The 22,575-nt window shown below is 36.1% G+C and overlaps 1 protein-coding gene across 4 annotated transcripts in view; it reads left to right on the top strand.

Moving 5' to 3' along the window:
• Nucleotides 1-22,575, top strand: part of OLA1 (Obg like ATPase 1) — a 104,597-nt gene that overhangs the window by 53,701 nt on the left and 28,321 nt on the right. For all 4 annotated transcript variants that reach the window (XM_052792271.1, XM_052792272.1, XM_052792274.1 and 1 more), the window contains 2 exons: nucleotides 9,532-9,612; nucleotides 9,877-9,974. In XM_052792271.1, the coding sequence (XP_052648231.1) occupies nucleotides 9,532-9,612; nucleotides 9,877-9,974 (179 nt within the window). The remainder of the gene's footprint in view (nucleotides 1-9,531; nucleotides 9,613-9,876; nucleotides 9,975-22,575) is intronic.

Here is a 22,575-nt window from a genome sequence, read left to right on the forward strand (position 1 = left end):
TCATTTTCCTTTTCAGGAAAACTAGAAGGTTACAAGGGAAAAGACTTGGTATTTGTAGGTTGTTTTGAGTTTGGTTTTTGTTTTGTTTTTAAGGTGCAATGTTAAAATTTTAATATATCTCTTTTCATTTTTTTCCTTTTCCCATCCTTTTGGGAGTAATTTAATGTAAAAACACTTGAGAATTTCTGAAGACTTGTAACTGGTTGAGAGTTGTGAAAGTTCTGTGGTTCATTCAGATAAAGATATTGCAAGCTTTCTTACCTGTATCACTTTCAGACCTTGCACTGGCTTGCTTTCCCCTGCTGAACAAAAACATCTAGCACTTGAATTGTGTTTTTTGTTTCTTTCCACTTTTTTTGAGAGCACTTTGAGATTTATTGAGGAAGAACAGTATATAAGATTAGGGGAAGAAGAAGAAGGTGAGGAAAGAAAAGAAATGATATTGATCTTAGTCAAGTATGTTTTTCCTTTGGTAGTTTGCTGAATATAACGAATAACCTTAATATGAAGGCTAAGGAAAAGTTACTCATTTCAGAGAGGCTATAATCTCCATGTGACCTGTGTAAACTACTGTTGGCATCGAAGGGGATTTCGCTGTGTGTTTCATGGAACCTAACTGAAAGTAAAAGTCATTCTTATTTCATAAATATGAATTGTCTGCTTTAGAGGATTCTCTTTATCAGTAAGCTTCCACAACTGAACTTGATAGTCTGAAATCTCCAAAAGGTTTAGGAGGAGAAAAAAAGAAAATTGTCAGTCTGTATCGGTTAACAGTTTTTAAATCTGAGATTTGTATTTGTCAGCCTTCTTGCACCTCTGTTGTAACTTGTTAATTATAATTTTTCCTTCACATAAGCCCACACTGCATACAGTTGGTAAGTTCACCTTTGTGCGGTGACCTGGCTTTGCAGTTGAATACAGTGTTAACTGTTTATCCCGTCTCTCAGAGAATTGATTTCTCAATCCCCTGTCAGGAGAAATAAAATAGCCAACTGCTGTTAAGGAGCCATCAATGAAATAACTTTCAAGTTCTACTTAAAAATCAGTGACACAATATGGTCCAAGATCACCAACATGTCATGTTGACATAGGCTTGGAATAGCTTCCTTTACATGTATATTTTTGTCTGTTTTGCAAGAGTTCTCACTGCCTTCTTAGAAATGACTGTCTGCTTTTACTAAGGTTACTATTCTTTCCAACTCAGTATACCTTTAAATATTATTTTGGCTATAACCTTCTAAAGAGATATTATAGAATAAAAATACCCCTGTTATTTGCATGTATTAAAACAGTGCGAATATCATTTCAGAAAGCAATCAGAGTGATTTTGATTTTATCTATTAAATCTGTCTGGTGCTGGTGTCTGCAGAGACATGAGAAAGATATTGGCGCTAAACTTTATTATTAGCTTATTCATCTGTCATTTTGGGTAGTAGGAGATTTCAAAGTAAAATGCAAATATGTACAAATTTATGGATCAGGATGTACAAATTTTAAAACTTGTTTTAAAAATATATATTTTTTAATTTATGGGATTTTCAGTCCTGGAGACAGAAGTCTTCAAGTTGATACAATATAATATAGTTAAGTGAACTTTATTGTGAGATTCACCTCTAGTCCTTAGAGATTGACCTTCTGCAGTAGATAGCTATTCCTTCAGCCCTTTGTTAGGGCACCGAATCTTGAACTCCAGCACAGAATAATTCTTAGTGGTAATGGTATTCTGATTTATATATCTGACCACAAGAATATTATTTATAGTTGAGTTCACGCAGATTATTGATATTAGTGATAGGAAGTCAAAATCTTTAGGTCAGTGTCAATGTCTGCAGTGTTTCAGCTTCCAATTTTCAGTTGAAAGGCAGCTTTTACAGTAGGTCATGATCAATGTTCACTGCATTTGAACCTCCAGTTTTCAATTGAAAGGGGTGCTTTTACAAGTCCTGTGAGATATCTAAATTCCATTGTTCAAGTCTGTCAATTTAAAAATAAGATTAGTTTTTCAAATCAAACAAATTTTATAAGAGCAAAAGTAATTGCAATTATGAAAAGAACAGTTAGAGACTCCTTTTTTAATGTAATGGTACCAGAACCATCTAGTGCATATTTAACTTCCAGGAACGGCATCAAGCTTTGTTTTGTTGCTGTGCTGGGCTATGAACTAATCATTGATACAATGACAACAGGCATTGAGTATGTGTATCTGTCAGCATATATGTACTATGAGGAGTAAAGCAAGATCTTCCTAATGATGTTTTAAGTAGATTTAATCCCTTCCTCCCTCCTCCCTTCCATTTAACATCTTGGTCCTGTCCTGATAATACAGTAACTGTTTGAAAGATGTTTTTTCATTCATTTAAAATTACCAGTATGGTGTGGGAGATACTTCACAAACGACAAAGAGCTGTTAGATCCAGTTTCTTCTCGTTACCAATATATACGAGGTGAAAACAGGGTGACAATCTTTCCTTCCTGCAATATTCTGATGAATGGGATGGCACCTAGCAGAATTTGCTGACCTCGTGCTGCAAGCTGCTCGCCAGAGTTTTCATGGATGGATGAACTCTTATTTCCTCTAACTGATGATGTCAGTTGGGAATTTTCACCTTTCTTTTGGCCCAAGTTGAAGATAAATACAGCGGTGAATTGTTTGGGGGTTTTTTGTGTTTTGGGGGTTTTTTTTGCCAGTTTCTTTGGTCTCTTTTTGTGAGGAGAGTTTGAGAGGCCAGTTTGTTCCACTGGAGATGGAAGGAAAGGAGCAGCGTACGTGTACACTGTTGACATACTTTCTGCTGATGGCTGTTACAATTAGTAACTTAAATCATAGAGAATCGAGAAAATATTTATATTCTTAATGCATATAATTATGCCTAAAATCTTTAGTGGACCATTTACTGTGCTTAATGTGGTATTTAGAGGAAATTAAAGTTCATTCTGGAGAACATTTTCAATGTAACAGGAAAATATTCATGGCAGATGTTTGTGAATTAATTGGTAGTAAAGCCTGACTTAAAAGTACATAATGTGTAAATACACGTTCGGATTTCTTTTGGTATTATCAGTAGACAAAGAGAAGTCAATGCTGAAATACTTTCTGTCAAGGCTGATCTTTCCTGTGTAGATTTGAACAGTGGCTTAAAGTAATTACTTTTGTAAATAATGTCTCTATGGGTATGTCTAGATCCAAGCTATGGTGTAATTTTTAAATAGTATATACATATGCCCAAATAATTCCATATATGAATACTTGTATTCTGAAAAAGACACCTTTTTCAATTGGCTTAATTCACATCCAGAACAAATGCATTCACATGTGGGTTTATTTGGAAATAAGTGTGTATAGACTAATGCAGTAAGAAAAGTTTAGTGGAACTCTATGGAAGATGTTTCATTTTACTTTTCAGTGCAATTTCCCTGTTCTGAATTTCTGAACTGCTAGAAATAATCACTTGTAGATGGACTGCTTTCTGTATTCTTGCCTGCTTTTTTCTTTGAGAAGCTACAAGTGACTATATCATTTTATGTATAATGCCTTAGAACCCACAAGGATGACCCACACAGGAGAATTTGGGGATTATTGACATGAATTACATTGCCTGGAATGCTTGCAGGATGTTTTGGGTGAAAGTACTTGCCGTGGTTCATAAACATTATTGGCATCTAGCTCTGAGTAAATCTTATATCATGTATAGCTTGTACTGGCTCTGTTAGAAGGTATTGAATAAAAGAAAGGATAATACACTTGTCCTAAATCCATTACTTCTCCCATTGTATTTTTATTAAAGTCAGTGAGCAAGGGAATTGTAAGAGATTAGACATTGTTTTGTACCACAGAGGAGCTCATTGTCACTCCAGTTGATGCAGTACCTGACTTGTTCTCTTTCTTGCACCCAGCTGCTACAGCTTATTTAAGCACTTAACACAATTGAAAAACATGATCTAGCCTGTTTTTTGAAAATGCAAAATTTGTCTTAATTGTCCTTTAAAAATAGGACTGTTTCTAAACATTGTTTTTACAATAAATTCTTACTTTGTCACTTCAGCCTCATGCTTTTAAATTGCCAGAAAACCTCCAGGAAAAGCAGAGAGCCTGAGGCTATGCTAAATAGAACTGAAAAAGATTTCCAAGGGAAGCCATGAATGGGAGGACTGTGGGCACGGTGCACACTGTACGCCTTGTGTTAACAAGGAAATTGGTGTGTGCACAATAAACTGGTTTTAGTGCAGCAGAGTTTAACTAGTTACGAGTACTCTTTATTCCAAATAGCATAGTTCTCTATGTGTATCTGAAAAACCATCACAGCTATTTTGAAGGCCAGATGGAATACTAATTATTATCTAGTTTGATCTCTTGCATATCCCAGTTTAATTCTTACAATTGTGGTTAAAATAGAATGTATCTCTTAGGGGAAAAAAATAGCCTTTATTTAAATATTTTCTAGCTAAATTACTGTAACTTGCATGAGCTGTGCCAGTGATTAATTATCTTTACTATTTAGAAATAAGACACAGCTTTAGTCTGTATTTGTCAAGCTTCAACTTTCAGCCATTTGATTTCTGTATGGTAGTGTGAAAAGCCCTGTACTATGTGAGGTTTTTTGTTAATTTTATATATATATATATATATGAAATGCAATAAGAATAAAAGCATAAGATTTAAGCACACTGAGTCTTCATGTATAAGCACTTTTTCAAAACCTTATTTTTTTCTAGTTTTCAGTATTTCAATAGAGATAAGTGTAGAATTATTCACATTGAACATTAGCCTATTTATATACTCAAAGATTGTATTTTAGTTACAGAACATACAGTTAATTTGCTTGCGACCCTCAAGTCTTCTCAGTCACTCTTGCAAGGGGGAAGTCCTCTACCTGGTAAATACTGTATCCACCCTCCCTTCTCCTCCACCCAGCAAGTGTATGAATTTGAATTTATTGTATTGAAAAACATTGTTTGTTTTCACTAAATCTGTCTAGCAGTTCTGGTCACTACACACATGATTCACGTTGTTAGTAATGTACTATTCTCAGAATCTGTGTCATTAACATGGTCTTTTTTAGGCTGTTGATGAAAGATGATAACTAGCGAAATGCAAATAATTTGTTTGGAGTGCCACCAGAAGCACATTCATTGGATTTTCTATTTACAGTTACATTCTGAGACCTACTGGTTAGGTGGTGTTGACTCCATTTAGTGTGTGCAGTGCAGTGTTTTTTGAATTAAATACCTTACGTCACTGAGCCAGATTCCTTAGGGAAGTCTGAATATATTACACAGTACTACTTTCATTATTGGTATGCTGTGCTGTTGGACTTCTGTATGAAATGAGAGGAGCTAACTAAGAGCTACAGGTAGTGTTTTAGGTACTCCTGATAGCTTGTCTGAGGAGCACAGCAGTGAAAATGATAGAATTTTGGACAATTGAAATATTTTAATAATAAGTATTTAACTGCTTTTGAAGTGTTTACAGGGAGCTGGTCAGTTATTACATCTTGGAAGTTTTGAAGGGAATGAATAATGTGCTGAGAAACACTCCATACTTCCCAGAAACATCTCCCTTGGGGGAGGGGAGGGGAAGCCTACTGTACTTACAGTTACTGTCTGTAGTCGTGGAGACTTTTGCACTGCCTGCAGGATCACGGAGAATTCACTTGCACTTTGAAGTGTGAAGTGATAATCCTCACAACTGCTTACTTCTTTATTAAATTTGCGGAAGTTAATTACATGCCCTGCTAATTTACAACAAAAAACTCACAATTCTCTGATGCCAAGTAGGCAAGTGAGTTTTCCAAGCTTCAGTTTAGTCCCTCATGCTGTAAGAAGAATTTGGCATTGGCACACGTTATTACTATCATCCATCCAGAGAGTTTATTAATGTATGCACATTTTTCTATGCAGTAGTGTCTCATGAGCATGTCTTGATAAATCTCCTAAATGCAATTTAAATGTATTTCTTTATAGTTTTTTATACTGTTGGGACTTACTGCTAAAGTCCTGCTTAGCATTTGTGGGTTGACTACTTGCTGCCTTTGGAAAATGAGACCAGGACATAAATTAAAATCACTGTATGGCGTATGGCTAAATATACTAAGTATTCACATGTGCTAAATATATTGCCAAGGATATAGGCGGAAATTAACTGATGTTTAAAACAGTGATATTTGATATTCATGAAGTTTGCTATATTTCATATGCCTTGACAACTGTAAGTAAATTGGATTTTGGAGGGCTTTTGGGTGGCTTTTTAAATGGTGCTTGCTATAATGTTGCTAGCTGAAAAACAGAACAAGAATACCTCTCTCACCAAACAAGGAGAAGTGGATCATTCTGCCGGTGACAGATTGACCTCCAAGTGTGCAACTGGGGAGGACAGATCTAATGAAACAAAGTGGATCATTGGTCTGTATTCTGTTATTAAGCATCTCGGAGTTAACTAGAGTAGTGATTAAATGTGTTTAAATGACTGTTACAGTGATAGTGAAGATAAAAAGGTCAGTTCATACTCTTTCACCAGGCCTAAACAGAAGCAATTAATGAAACTAAAAATGGTGCTACATGAGATATAACCTGAAAATGTGCTTTTTCCTTTTTGTGTGTGTGTTTATAGTATTGGAGCAGCTGAGTGAAAAAAAAATATGTGGAAATAGTTGCGTTTCTTCATATTGTCATTAGCATTTAATGATTTCTTGTTAGGGGATGATATTAAATCTCATTTAAATGGGACACCACCCTTGATGCAGGGGAATCTGTCCCTTTTTTTCATTTCTGGACTGTCTGCCTTACATTCTGCGTGGTGTGACTGCCCAGATAGTCCATCAAAGAAAATTTTACTTTGAATAATTATTTCCAAATTTTTTATTTGTGTCTTACTGCCTCACCAGCTTCAGACATAAATGCTGTATTTGCTTATAAGTTTCCATCCTTTTATCTAAAGAAAGTTTTCCAATACTTTGCCGCCTTCTCTGTAAAACCAAAATAAAATTGCAAGTATACAGCTGTTGGTTCTCCCCAGCATATGCAGTTGTTGGTCAGCCTTCCCTGTGGAAGTTAGGTGTGTAATTACTCCCTTAGAACAATAGTTGCAAACAGCATCAAGTCAGGTACCTAAATGAGAACTCTGAAAAATTAGGTCTGTGCCAAAATGGGTTTTGATGTGTCACTGTAGGTAGCAGGTGAATGTGGAAGAGAAGTTCTGATTGTCAGCTATGTGCTTAGGTAGTGCTCTTTAGAAAGAGCAAACTTTATTTGCTGCGTTGATGCTTGAAATTTTCTGGAGGTTCTGTGTCATGTAGCTACCCTTACGATGTGCTTAAAAACCATCTCGTTACTGCTTAAGCCTAAAAGATTGGCTTTGATAACTTGTGCTATAATGTTTTTTCTGTCAATTTTTTATCGATTCCAATTTATATGCAATAATGTGTTGCTATTGGGGGGGAATTGTAGTGCCAAAAGCCACGTGGTACGTGCCTACAGAATTAGTATAAAACCCGAAATAGTGTGTAATCAGAATTCCTTCACTGCTGAACAGGAATCTTGGAGATTGTGTTGATTTTTATATATCTATTTGAACAAAAGCTGAGGATAAAGATCTTAAACGAAAAGTACCTATTGGTAGAATTGCTTCCCTTATCTTGTTTATACTAATTAAAAAAATAAAAAGTGCATAGGGTTAAAGATAAGATGGTACCACTGTTTTCTTCTTTATGTGTAATCTTGTTGCATGTCTCTACATAAGCTGTTCTGGCCACTCATCATAGTAACCAGCTGGGCCATTTCACCTGCTGGAGCCATTAAAGAGGACTCTCTCCCCCTAGATTAATCCCCTCCGACATTAGTTTTTTTGCTCTGACAACTGGAGCAGGCATTCAGAATTTGCAGGTGGCCAGTGTGACGCACATAATTGCCTACAATTTTAGGCAATGAATAAAAATGGTCTACATTACTTGTCAAAGGTTGTATATGCAGTGCCAAGTGAGATCTATGGGAAGCCTTTTAGGGTTTAAAGAACAGTTAATAGCAAAGCTGCACAGTGCTTTTTTAATCATAATGCATTTGTAATATAGCACTTTGATCTTCTCCTTGTAGGAAATGGTGTTATATTAGCCACTTTTAAACATTTATGAGTGAAATTCAGTTATAGGAGAGTAAAAGTGATTATTCTTAGGCAGAACATGTTAGATTTCATTAAAAGTTTTAGCTTGCCCCTTCCTTGTTAAAATCTGTGGGGAGTCCTGTTCCTGGAGGGTTTCAAATCAGGATCTGAAGATTTAGAAGAGCTTTTTCTTTTTTTCTTTCTTTCTTTTTTTTTTTTTTTCTCCCCCCCAACTAAAGCAACTGCAGGACTAGGAAAGACTGTAGTAAATACTGATGTTATTTGCGGTTGTTTATAAGTGTACTTCAGCCGCATAGCATTAAGTGCAAAAAATGTTGTGTGCTCAACGGTTAAAGGAATGTTTCCTTGTATTTTCAAGATCTTAATTCTCAGTTGCGTCAATTATAACCTAAAAAATGCATTATTTAAAGCATGATCATAAATTATCTACAACAAAAAATAGGCGACTCTAAAATGTACTACTCCTAGAAGAGCCGAGTTTGACCTTTCAGACCCAAGAGCCTTTTATTAACACCTGCCTGTAAGGAGAACCGTGCCACACGCAGCTTTCGGATTCATGACCACAAAACTGATGAGGAAAGGCTTGAAGGGTTCAGTTTGTGTCACTTGCTGTTTGCCGTTTCCATTTCACAGATGATTAATCTTTCTGTGAAGAAAGGCCAGAGAAACAAAGCACATTGGGCTCTTCCTGCAGTTACTCCTTCTGAATGCACACTAGCTTGCTAACTAAAAGGCCTTTAGATTTCCTGCCGAGAGAGATGTTCTGAAAGTGAATGCAGCTGGTTGGAGGTCACCAGTGCAAGGCTCTTGCCATTGTGTAATGGAGGCTTTGGCAGGTTTCATTTTGGGGGGGAGGGAGAAGGTGTTGGCGAAAAATTAATGCGGAATAAAAAGGGCTTTGGCCATTTGAATTAATTTCTTGAAGGGTGGATCATCAATAATAGGCTCAATTTCTTTTGCTCACAATTTAAAAAAAAAAAAGATATTTGCTGTTTTATTTCCCTCCCATTCCCTTTTCTTAATGGCATGTTTATATTGTACGTGGTCTCTCCTGCTGGATGCTGAAATGTCGCGTCTTACTGAGTTTGAAAAGCAATCTAAAATGTACTGATTTTTACATAAGTTTTATGAGCTCTGCTAATTTTCGTGGCGGCGAGAGGTGATACTTGAGTATTGTATATTTTAACTTCCTCATTATGCGATTTGTATCGCTTTAATAATTGATACTGCTCTTTAGTGACTTTTAAAGCAGCAATTTCTATTTTTCTGGGAGAGTAAAAATTTGTTTTTAAACGGTATTATCTAATTTTTAATTTGTGTATGTTTTGAAACTTAATGTAGACACGCCTTGTTTATGGAGGAGAATGGTCTGATATCCAGCTGAGTTTTTGACTTTGTTTTTTCTTGATCTTGCGTAGGACGTAATGTGCAAAATCAAGACATGGGTAATAGATGAAAAGAAAGCTGTCCGCTTCTATCATGATTGGAATGACAAAGAGGTAGGCTGTAAATACTGTCCCATGAATTGACTTCTAATTTTACTACCTGTTACTGTCTTTTTTTAAAGGTTTTTCTTTTAGATTTCATATTTATAGTGTATTGAACGTTAAATTTATCAGCCAATTCTCTGTTTATCAGTGGTCTATATATTACACTTTAATTATGTTGCCTTCTCAGACATGCCATGAGGAAAATGGTCATAAAATTAACTCAAGTTGGTATAACTTCTTTTTAAAATTCTTCTCCTATGTTTTCACTTCTAGATTGATGTTTTGAACAAACATTTGTTTTTTACTTCAAAACCGATGATCTACTTGGTTAACCTCTCTGAAAAAGACTACATTAGAAAGAAAAACAAGTGGTGAGTGTGTTCAGGTTAAATATCTAAGTTTATGCTTCTATTCCACATTTCAGTGGTAAATAATACCTTGCACATTAAGATCACTAAGGATATTAATTAAAATAGGAATAAAAACTAATGTTGCACTTCCGTTACTTGTTACACTCCCATTGACATGCTGCTTGAGTACAATGCATATGGCGAAACCCTGAATGAAAGCGCAGAATAGAAAAGAATATGCTTTCCTTCCTTATATTTTTACATGAATCCATTAACTGTGAAGAAAAGGTATTTGATTTAGAAGTACTGATTTAAATAAACATGTGGTTTTATCATGTTATATAATGCTGATTGTCTGAACAACATCTTTTTCATTCCAAAGGAATGAATTGAATGCCGGAGGACTAAAGCTATGTGAGTTGCACAGAAATCTTTCAAACTGTGGCAAAATTGCCCATTTTAACAGTACTCTTCTGTTTGCAGTTGGGTGCCTGGCTTCCTTGCCACTGCTTGCACTTTGCTTACGGTTTACAGGCCTGTTTAGATGATCTTTAATGCCATGAACAGCACAGGTTTTACTCAAGTATTCCTGACATCAATATTATGACTTAAGTACATGATGGTTATGAAATCAATCTATCAGACATTCAGTGAACTGCATGAAGATCCAGTCCTAACATGGTAGGCATATGGTGGGAATCTGCTGTTGAGAAGTACAGCATTTAGCATGTCACTGGAACCTCTAGGTGGGATGAATACTTTGTTTGTGGAGGAGGGAACAGATTAAGTAGTATACAATGAAGAAAAAATCTATAGCTGTATATTTAGTTTAAAAAACCCAACCAAACAACAAACCTTTTCTTAGTATTCAGATCCTTAAATACTGTACTTGTGAGATACTTTGAAGATGTATAAACGTATGTTTGTGAACAGATATATGCGTGTAGCTCATCCAAACAAATCAAAAGTATCTAAAGCGGAATATCTGAATTCTCCTAAAGTACACCCTCTGTTCCTCCCTGTACTTCATTAAGTACTTAGATGCACATGGTTTCAATTTTCCATTAAAAATTCTCATTTCCATATGATATCAAAGAGTGAGAAGGCTTTAAACTGAAAAATAAACATTCATAGACTGGAAGCCAAAACAATAATTAATGTCAGATGGTTAACTCCAATAAATCATTAGAATAAATTCTGTGAAATTACTGCAACTAAAACTGTCCTTTTGATACTCCAAGACATTTTGTGTTAGTATTGAAGAACAAAATTTAACCTATTTAATAGCAAACCCTCTCATCCCAAAACACAGACTTTGGGATAAGCTTGGTAACCAGTGTAATAATGTAAGCTTTTCATATTTTGCCAAATTTTATAATTTTAAATTAATTTGTTCCTCCTTTGAATGTTTTTTGGGTATGACGATTTAAACATTAAAAGTGGTTCTACCCAAGGAAGTCTAAAATCAGAATAGTAGTATTTGCTCTGTTATTGTCAGATGATATTTTTTTCGAAGTACGAGTGTTGAGATTTCCTAAAGCTTGCTATAACAGTACAGACGTGGAAGTTTATGTGAAAATGGATGAGTTGGTTTCCCTGTCCAAAAAAGGATCCTCGCACCTGTATTTGGATGATTACAGGTAGAGCTCCCTGGCTCTAATTGTACAGTAAATACCGTTTCCCAGACCCTAATGGTAGACAGACTACTTAGGAGACGCCAGTCTGTGATTTAGCTGTCGCCAGTCACCCCATGTTTTTTGTGAGACTAGTTGTGATGATGACATAGTTAAACCCAATTGAAAGCAAATCTTTGTATAAATTGCAATTTTTAATTTGTAAAAAGTCAGATGTTTGAGTTGAGGAGTCATATAATGAAATGTTTTAACTGTTTCTATTACAATTAATGATTTAGTTTTTAAAAAGTATACCCAGATCTCATGGATGTGTGTGTAATTGTAGCTGAAAGATCAAAGCCTGGGTAGCTGAGTGATGTTCCAGAAGAGAATTTACCACATAGCCATTTTCAGTACAGTTTCTGCCTCCTGCTGTTCCTATTTTCCCTCAAGCTAGCCATTGACTACCCCCTGTGCATCCCTGCTCGTAAAAAATGATTGAGGAAGTATTTGTCATGTATTTATGAGTGGGAAACATTGTGTGATAGGGAAAGGCATCTACTAGAACCAGAAAGATTGCCATTTTCTTTCATTCAGCCACTCTGCCACAGCTTTAAATCCTCTGTTTATGCAACATAGCTTTTATATTTAAGAGTAGAATAAATGTTTTCTATGAAGGATGCTAATGGTAGGCTTCTGTCATTTGTGTGATGCAAGCAGATGTAAATGATTAGAATATATTTTACTGTTAGATGCCACTTAGTTTGTGATTTTTGTTATTATTTTGAGGGGTAGAGGTTCATATTTGAAATGCAAGCCACATTTAGACTAGTCGTTCAACTTGAAAAAGTTTATTTCTGAGCTTAATTCATAATATTACTATAACAAAAGTAAGGTTAATGCAGGAAACGCTCAGCAGTAAAATGTTTTCGTAATACTTTTACAACTGTAAAAGTGTTTAAAACAGCAAAGGCGAGGAGAGGCTTTTTGATTGGGGGTAGAGAGGAAAACTAAAATTGTCTTTGTTTTACTGGGTCACTCTTTCAGAATTAATGAACATTTTAATTGTTAGTTAAAACACACTTACATTTAAGTGCTAACATGTTATTTTTCAATCCAAGAAAAGAAGAAAACACTGTGAAAGATAGGACTATTGTGTGTTTGAGTAGGTGTATTGACCTTTTGAAAGATGTAAAAACTGGAATGGCTCCAAGCAGTTACTTGCTGGTTTTAACAATGTTGAATTAGTCATTCAGTTGATTTATGATTAAGACCTAGCCCCTGAAGAGAAGCTGACATGGCAGCTGTGTTAGTCGCACTTGTGTTATGATCAGATGACAGTAATCATGATGTTGTATGGGGGAATCCACTGAAACCATTCTTACTACATATTGCTCTGCTCTAAACGAATACTTAAGCTGTTCATTTACTAATTCCTAATGGTTTTTATATGGATCTAGTACCTTAACATGGTATGCATGTATTCAAGTTTTACCATGAAAGTATTCTAAATAAGCCTATTAATTTTCAGTTAAGGCTGCTTTCTGAGTCACAGGATGTCACATAAATCCAGGACATGAGATTTATCAGCCCTTCATCTAATTAAAGGTTTACATTTTAGTCTTGCTGAAGAGGGTGCTTTTAGCGGGTCATAATATGGATTCCAATTATGAAATATATCGAGCTAATTGATAAGCATATGTAGTGGACCATGCTTAGCATACTGTTCTGTTCAGTATTTTGGACTTACACTTTGCAGTGAGCACCAGGAGTACTGTATGTGTCAAAGCTGCATAGACTGATCATTTGACTCAACTTCTCAGGTCTAAACAAGTGAATTTTTTCATCCTATGCACAGACTGTAATTTAAAGAGCTGGCTATGCTGCTAAAGATTTTTCTAGTATCTATAGCATCATAACTAAGTCATCTGAAACTTGACATGGATTTTTGAACATTGCTTTCTCTAATATAATTCAGACTTTTGAGTATGCAAATGTGTTAATGTTATTTTCAAGAGGTTGTTTCTCAAAATGTTATGGTAGACATTCTGTTAACAAAAATAAGTTGGGTGTTGATGGGATAGGGTACCTCTCTTGAAGTACCTTACTCCTGTGTATTTAGAAAGGTGGCATATATGTCATAATAAATAACCTTTTCCCTGTTAATTTTTATAGCATTTTTAATGTTCTTAAGCTAGAAGATGCATAATTAGGTCAGATGAAAGGTCTGTCTTTTCTGGTATCATGTTTCTGACAGGCCACTAACAGATGTCCAGGGAAGATTATAGGAACAGATTAAGCAAACAGAGTGTATGCATCCAGCTTCTTGCAATCTGTTATTGTAGAACCGACTAAGCCAGATATGATATACTTGTGGTTAATAATTTTTCACTGATTTTCATTCTACGAATTTAGCCATTGACCTTTTGAACCCAAGTATACTTTTGGCATCCTAATATCCTGGAGCAGGGATTTCCACAGTTTAACTATGTGCTATATGGAGAAGTACTTCCTTATGCTTGTTTTGAATCTGCCACATCATAATTTCATTTGATGCTCCTTAGATCTTGTAGTATGAGAGTGAATAATCCTTTTCTATTCATCTTTTCCATATTGCTTCAGATGTTCCAAATATTAAAAAAAAAAAAAAAATAAAGCCGGGAAAGGGAGCGGAATTTGACATGAAGAAAGAAATATCAAGGGTAAAGTACAAGGAAGACTCAATAGTCTTGAGTATGAATTAATGTGCTTCACTCAGCCTTTCACTTTTAAACTAGTTAGGAAAGTTGTTATCTGGTGGTAAATGGAGACTTGTTGTTCTTGGTTATATTTCCGTGGGTACGTGCTCAGTGGTAGAATAGATCTAATAGTTGTATGTTCACTGTCTTAGCAAAAGGGCAAGGCAATGTTATATGCTGGCAGAGCAAGAGGATGGTGACAAGAGAAGTGCTATCCAGAAGGTTTTCATGGCTTAGTATGCCTGTTAAGAACAAGAAAAGAAAACTTAAAAGAAACTCAACAGCAAAAAACCCCTATGCTCCCAAACCTCCCCTTCCACCCTTAAATGTCTGATTTTGGAGAAGTCTTGGAGATACTGTTTTTGTACAGACTCTTCTTAAATTGGTTAGCAATAAATATTTGACCTCTATGTAAAAAAAAAATTAGAATGAAAGTTCTTCCTTAGCATTTTACCTGCATTTTTATTTGAGACCTTTCAAAAAGACATTTTAAAAACCAAAAGAAATAAAGAATAATGGAAATGGTAATATTAACGTGACATACCTTGAAGCAAAACATGATTTAACAAGCAGTATAAGGATATGGATATTTAAGAATCTTAGTAAATAAATTAACAGGAAATAAGGGAAAGAACAGCTGCAGGCCAGCTCCATCTCTTTTACAACTAGAAATACGGTGACTCAATAAAAGTGTGAAATATCTCCGTCTTAGTCCCACAGAAACACAATCTCCTTGCACCGTCCAAGTTTCAGCCCTTTTCACCTTTCACCCTTTTTCCCTTTTAAGCCTGAAATAGGTTAACTTTGCAAATTTTGCTAAAAACAAAAAAATTCCCATTGGGACCCAATACCTAAAAGTCATTCCTCTTCTAGAAGGAGGGATGCTGCTGTTAAGGAACCTCTGCAGTGCAGAGACAAACAGAATTACATCACTTAGAGCAAACAGTTACTTGCAAATACCAGCGTATTAGTCATGTAGCAAGATACCCAAGTGAGGGCAGAATGCAGTTTTCACTACCTTCAGCTTCTGAATTACATTTATTTTTCTGAATTACAGTAAGTGTATATTTAAATATACTGTAGGTCATACAGTCATGGATGTTTAGGCAGGTAAATTTTATTCTTATAAATATATTTGAGAATGTATTTGATGTAGAATTCTTTAAATCATAATTATAAGTTGTAATGCCACCGTGGTATTGAGATGTTTTCTTGACATAGCGGCTTAATGATTTTAAGGCTGTCTTCTGTGCTGACAGACTTGGAAAATTAATGATTTTTTAAAATATGTTGCACTTCTTGTCCCTGCCTCCCAACTGAAATGTTTTTAAAACATTTATTTATATTATCTGTGTATAAGTGGAGTTTTGCACACACAAGTTGTGAAGTCAGATACTCGAAGTTAACAAGATCCAGAATTTAGGTGTCCTGTTGCACCTTTACTGCCTGATTGAGAGAGAGTACCTTACAGCTCAGGTTGTTTTAACTAGAGGACGGCATATGTTTTCCACAGAGCACTTACCTACTATAGTAGGGGATAGTGCATGCTGTTTGCTTAATAAACAGTTATTCTTTATTATGTCTTACACTAATTAATTAATGAATGCAAATTAATTTGTCATCCATCAACCTAATGGCAATCTCTTTTCTTTCCAGCACCATTGCCTGACATTGCCTGTTGACTTCTTGTAGTCTTCTGTCTTACCAATTCCAGTGACTTTTCATTGAGGAGTTCTGTCTATCCCAAACTTTTTTCCCCAACCCTTTCCTAGCTGACTTGTTTGTTCTCTGTGGGTCTTTGCCAGATTGTCTCTCCCTTTTCTCTGATTTCATCCCATTCTTGCTGGCTTAGTTCCAGTCCAGTCCTCTGGTCTGGATGATTTCTTTCACCAGACTTCCTGCTTTGCTTTGCTTTCCTTTGCTTCCCCCTCTGGAGTCCCCTGTCCGTTTGAATGTGAATGCATATTGTTTGGGTAACAGCAGGTGTTGGGGACATGTCTCTGCGCATGGGGAAGACGGGTCCTTGCTCTCAGCTCTGGTGTGTAACCTCGCCCCAGACACGAAAACACCTTCCAGGAAAAGTCTAGCTTCACTCCAGTGCTCCGCTTGCATGCAGGTGCTGTGGATTATAGAAAGAGATTAAATTGCTGCAACTCTGCATTGTTAAATTTGAGCAGTTTTGCTACTGAGGACATGCATTTCTGATTTGGATGGACTTCCACACAAGTGCAATGGTTTATCTCTGATACTGAGTTGCTCTGTGCCAAACATAAAGTCTTGGCTCCTAAGCATTAGGACAGTAAAATTTTTCAAATAAAAAGTTTCTGGGATGTTTTAAAAATGGGCAATGCTGTATGGTGAAGCTGTTTTCAAAAATTTCAGTCCACCTGGTTACAACATGGCACTTATAAATAGCTACAGTGTAGGTTGCAAAGTCAGGAAATAAAGCCTCAGTAATTTACTTAGGATACATGGAATTTTGAAACTGCTAAAAGGGGGTGGGGGGTGGGGTGGAGGGGCACCTCCTGGTTTTTGGGAAGGCCTGTCCTGGGCAGATGAAGATAGCTTCAAGCTATTCTTACAACTCATCAAAGGCTGCAGACTGTAGAGAGCAGGATGACCAGAGTAATGAAGAACAGTTTCTGCAACGCTGTGAGTGATACGTGACAGCCCAGCATACCACAGCACCGAACACCAGCCCAACACAGCCGTACCCCAGCGAGCCTCTTGTGTTCTCTGAGAGCATCCATGTGCATCATGCTGATTATACTATCAGAGTAACCCAAAAGAACTACCTATTAACACTTCATATCAGTAAGGCTGTGCTGAGTGAAGCAGCTATGAGTAACTTTTCAACTTCATTGCTGTGTGTATGATCCCTGTCTTACCAGCTGCATGTCATACCAAAGCTCCTTTTGAACAATTCGGCTTTGCTTCCCATCTTCTGTTCCTTTTCTTCTTCTCTCTCCAGATGCTCTTCTTGGTGTGCTTATTTTTTTTCCGCTGTCATCACCATAATTTCTGAGCTGTTTATGCACAATTCAGTGGGTGCAGTTGTAACATTGAACAACCGCAGCAGCTTTGAGTTTGGATGCTCCACCAGTTTTTATAGTTGGCTTGTGTAGTCTTATGAATTGCTACCTTCTAATGATACTTTTTTTAATCTGCCATGGCAGTCTGGAGAATCAAGTAATTTGTGTGATATTTTGTTTAAACACTTGGATTTTCATAGGCAAAATCTCAAGCAAGAGATGCTAGCTTTCAACAAGCAAAAACTTAACCACTTATAAAGTTACCTCAACCTGTGCAGGGTAAGAAGGGGCATCTTTATTTGTATATACTGTGTGAATACTTCAGAAACTTTGTTTCTTCCTGATCTTGGTTGGAATCGGGACTTTTCAATAAATATTTTTGTCACCTTTATAAACACATGCTACTTAAGGTATATAGTACTAGGGGAGAGAATAATGTGGCACTAGATTAATTACACGACTTTGCTTCATTCGATGTGTAGATAACATGAGCGGTGAAGAGAGGGACTTCCACAGAAAAATGGTATGTGGTGACGTTGTCAGAGACAATGTTGTAAACTTTGTTGCAAAATCATTGCAGTGCGACATGTTCCTAAGTCTGGATGCATCATAAGGTACAACATTCTTTTCAAACTTCAGTCTGTTTAAAAAACTGAAGAATGCTTAAACTGCTCAGAAACAAACCTGAGATGCAGAGAGATGTCTGAGTATAGATTTCGTTACTGCATAGTGGATATGGAGAAAGCACAGACTAATAAATAACTGCTCTTCTTTCTTCCCAGTACAGTGTGTAAAGCGCTTACTTCAATTTTCTGCTACTTACTTTCTACTGTTTGGAAAGCTTGTGCTTTATGCCCCAGTTTTCCTTACTATTTTCCTAAAAGTGTTGGTGCTGGTGAAATCATAGACAAAATTTTGGGGGGAAATGTTCTCTACTTTACAATCAAGTTATCCAATAAAAATATTGATATTGTCTAGTAATTGCATATTTTTTTCTGGAATTGTATCAGCAATTTATTTCCTGAATGATGTGTGCAAAGAAACTATGTGTTCTGTCAGTCCTCTTTTTCAAAGGCTTTCCAAATGTGCTTGGAGTGATTTAAGTGTATGTTGTATGTAGCTGTGGTCCTTCAGCGAACGCTGCTGTCACAGACTTCGCTGGCTAAGCAATGTCTGCTTGCCTGCCTGAATGCAGACTTCTAGTTCTTTGAATCAATTCTTCTTTAGAGTGCTTGCCTCTTATTTATTGTAGGTTAGAGCATAGCTTTTGACAATGTATGGTTTCATATAGTTTTACTACATTAGTTTTACTGGCAACTAAATGAGTTTGGGAATTTTCAGTAGCTTGATATCTTTTTTGATACTCTAAAGTGAGATTTTTAGCTTCAGAATGTCTCATCTTGTTTTTTATGGCTTACGTTTTTAGATTCAGACTAGCTTCTATTTAGGAGAATAGGCGTCTCTCTCTCTCTCAGTACTCCGAGCCAGTGAAGTCTTAAACACTGAAATGGAAAATGCGAAGGAGAAACAATGTTTTTCTCTCTTGTCTTTGTTACAGAATGGAAGAAAGGAGAAGGGTAAACAACTTAAGAACCCAGGTTTTATATTGAGGACCAGATTCTGTAATTTACAGTACGTTGCAGTTCAGGTTTGTTAGTCCTGAGGATCATCAATGCAACCCAATCAACAGGTCCTCAGGGATTTTGGAGGAGACTAGGGTACTAACCACCATATCAGTGCTGTCATCTCTCTGCAGTATCGTTACCTCAAATGCAGATTTCAAATCCTACTTCCAATGGTAAATAGTTCAGTAGTGATTTCACTCATTTCAGAGTAAAGCAGTTTGTCTGTGCACGTAAGCCTGTAGATGTTTGTGTCAAAATCCCTTTCACATTTCAAGTTCCTGATGAGAAATATTGTTACTAATGAAGAAATAGAACAGTTTTTGTTTCCTTACTCTTTCGTGTCATGCCTATTACAAGCACAGCCACCTTCACCGCAGTGATTTTTGGGTGTAATAATATTGATGAGAGAAAGAGAAGGAAGTAAGGTGAAATAGTCTACTCAAATTTCCCAGAGATAAAGATTATTCTTTGATTGAAAATGAGTGTCCAAATCTACTTGGAGATGATGAGCTCTGTTCTGCTGCATTTTTCTGTTTATTGTTGACTTATAAAAATATTTTCTCTCTCCTTTGTGATGCAACTTGCAAAGGTCCAGTTACGCTTCTCTCATGGCAGTTAAAATGCTATCTGCTAATGTGCTGTAGCTGAATCAAGTTACCTTTTTCTGCATACTTGAACCTCAGGAGAATTTTGGCAGGGAAAGAGGGGTAGAGACTAATCTACATATGCCATGGTTTGGTTTATGAGCTCAAAGAATAACTTGAATTTGTCCCATTAATAAGCAGGTCTCATCCTAGACAGTAGGATTTATTTATGTTTTGGTTTTTTTTTTTAAATAAAGGGGGTATTTGCCCTTTCTTGCTCTACAAATCGGCTGATAGAGAATTGTACAAGAGATTATTATTCTTGATAGCAGTTGTTTATGCTTAAGTTATTGTATGTTAAGTTATTTATTATTACTTACTATTATTAATTTATTGAGCCCTGTGCCTTTCAGAATGAATGAGCATTTTTAGCCTGTCTTTGTCAACTAGACAACATAGAAACAGAAGTTGTGCATAGTCCATATAGCAAATAAATTAAGTCTTTCAAATCAAGGGGAAAATAGATACTATGGGTATATGTCCCCAGCTTTTAATGTCTGTTGGGTCCTTATTACTGTAGCTGACATGTCATTTAAAAACCACCAGTTATTTTTGTGGGGTCCTATTGAGAATTTGGAAGGCAGAGAGGAAGGCAGTTGAATGACTGTAGAGGGGTGAGTGGCTGTGGTCTCACTTGGTGCAGTGGGAGCAGTGTGAGTAGCTCCTTCTCTGTGTTAGGATCTGATACCTCATTGCTGCTTGTAACTGGTGTTTTCTGAGAGGAAAGACAGTCTTTCATTCTAATGGTAGACACATCAACAGTTGTAATAACTGGCAGACGAGCTTTCATTTTAGAATTTTTTTAAGCAAAAATCCCCTCTGATAATGTTGTTTCCTATTCTGAAATAACAAGAGAATTACTTGTATTCCTTTTGGAATAACATCTGTATGGGGAAATTTGGATTGGGCATTGCAATCGGTATCACTATAACAGTATCTCTTAAACAATGTCCAAATTAGTAAGTAACTTTCCTTTCATAATCTGTTGCTCAGTATTGGTGTATCTGATTTGCAAACAAGTACATGTGTGTACCTCAAATTCTGCTTATTGAATTTGTCTGTCTGGATCATGTCTTGAAACATGTCTTACTATCACATGCTACAGAGTTCTGTTAATCTCTTTGAGTTCTCATAGTTGAAGTTAATTTTATTTCACCTACTGTTCTTTATCTCACTGCAGTTGATATTTGAGATATTTATGGGGTCTGGGACCAATACTCATCTTGAAATTGTTCTTTAGGGCAACCAAGTTGGTGAGGGGCCTTGAGCACAAGTCTTATGAGGAGCGGCTGAGGGATCTGGGGTTGTTCAGTCTAGAAAAGAGGAGGCTGAGGGGAGACCTTATCGCTCTCTACAACTACCTGAAAGGAGGTTGTAGTGAGGTGGGTGTTGGTCTCTTCTGTCAGGTGTCTGGAGATAGGACAAGAGGAAATGGCCTCAAGTTGAGGCAAGGGAGATTTAGGTTAGATATTAGGAAAAATTTTTTTACTGAGAGGGTTGTCAAACATTGGAATGGGCTGCCCAGGGAAGTGGTTGAGTCACCGTCCCTGGAGGTATTCAAAAAGCAAGTGGACAGGGTACTCCAGGGCATGGTTTAGGGGGCATGGTTAATGGTTGGACTCGATGATCTTGAAGGTCTTTTCCAACCGAAATGATTCTATGATTCTATGATTCTTCATGAATGGCCTGCAGCATCTCCATTCTCTGGGGGAATATTTTATGGATTATTGTTCTGTTTTCTACAAATAGGGGCTAAATGGAAACATCAGCCAATCAAAAAATCATTTATTATAAATAGAAAAATAATGTTTAAGGAGGAAGATTCTTTTATACAATTGGCAATACAGGCTGCAGTGGCTTTGGTACCCATTTTTCAAGTTTACTTTTGCTCTGAAGTAAATTCTTTGTTTCACAATTGACAGACGCATTTTTCACTGATGATTATTTTGAAAATGTGATGCATTTTATTTGTTTGGGTTTTTAAAATAGTTTTCCTTTTAATTTTATAGTTATTTACAGCTCAATTTTATGTATTAAGTATATGGAAATAGATTTCATTTAACTGCTTGTTTTTCCCAAGAAAGATCACTTACCTTGTAAAGTTTTGGCAGAGTATTTTATTTTCACAACTTGAGTTACTTCTAATGACTGATACTAATGACTAATGTTCAAATGTTGATAGTCACTAGTTTTACAATGAATAGAACTATGCATCCTTGTTTTGAAACCAAGAATAGATGCTGCTTCATGTTTAAATTGGAGAGGAAAGTTCATAGGTTATATATGTTTACTGGAAGAACTGTCAGATGAGACATTTGGTATGGGTATCTTACTATCCTTTATGACCAATGCTTGACATTAATTATTGTTAATTTGGAGAGAAGTTAAATAAAATAATGTTTGGGATTTACTCTGGCAGTAGTTTCTAAAGCCTGAAGAGATGTTTAGAAGATAAATATTTGAAAGAGAGTTAAGTGCATGTGCTAGTTTTGTACTTCATTGAGTTGAACAATGAAAATGCATTAATCAGTTTCACTGTATATCAAGTCTTGCTCTTCTCATGCTCTGGCACAGTGTTACACTTCTGAAGTGAAAATGTATTTAAATCCAAACAAACGGCTTTTATTTAAAAAAAAAAAAGATAAAATCTTGCACCTAATACATTGAAAACCTGCACAATGTTGTCAATCTAAAACATGTGATGGTTCTTCCAGCTTATGTTTTATTTCAGAGGCTCGTTAAGTCCATACCTGTTTTTATTTAATAAAATCTTTATGTTCCAGGATACTCAGATGAATGAAGTGTGCATGCATGTACATGCGTGTTCAGTTTCCCATAGGATTTTTAAATTATTATTATTATTATTATTATTATTATTATTATTTAACTTTATGGAGGGTAAATGTTTGTCTTTGGCTCCCTCTATCTGCTTGTCTTTACTTGTCTTTGTGAATTAATGCTTTTTCATAA

Source organism: Harpia harpyja, chromosome 7, assembly GCF_026419915.1.
Source record: "Harpia harpyja isolate bHarHar1 chromosome 7, bHarHar1 primary haplotype, whole genome shotgun sequence".
In the NCBI taxonomy this organism is placed as follows: Eukaryota; Metazoa; Chordata; class Aves; order Accipitriformes; family Accipitridae; genus Harpia; species Harpia harpyja.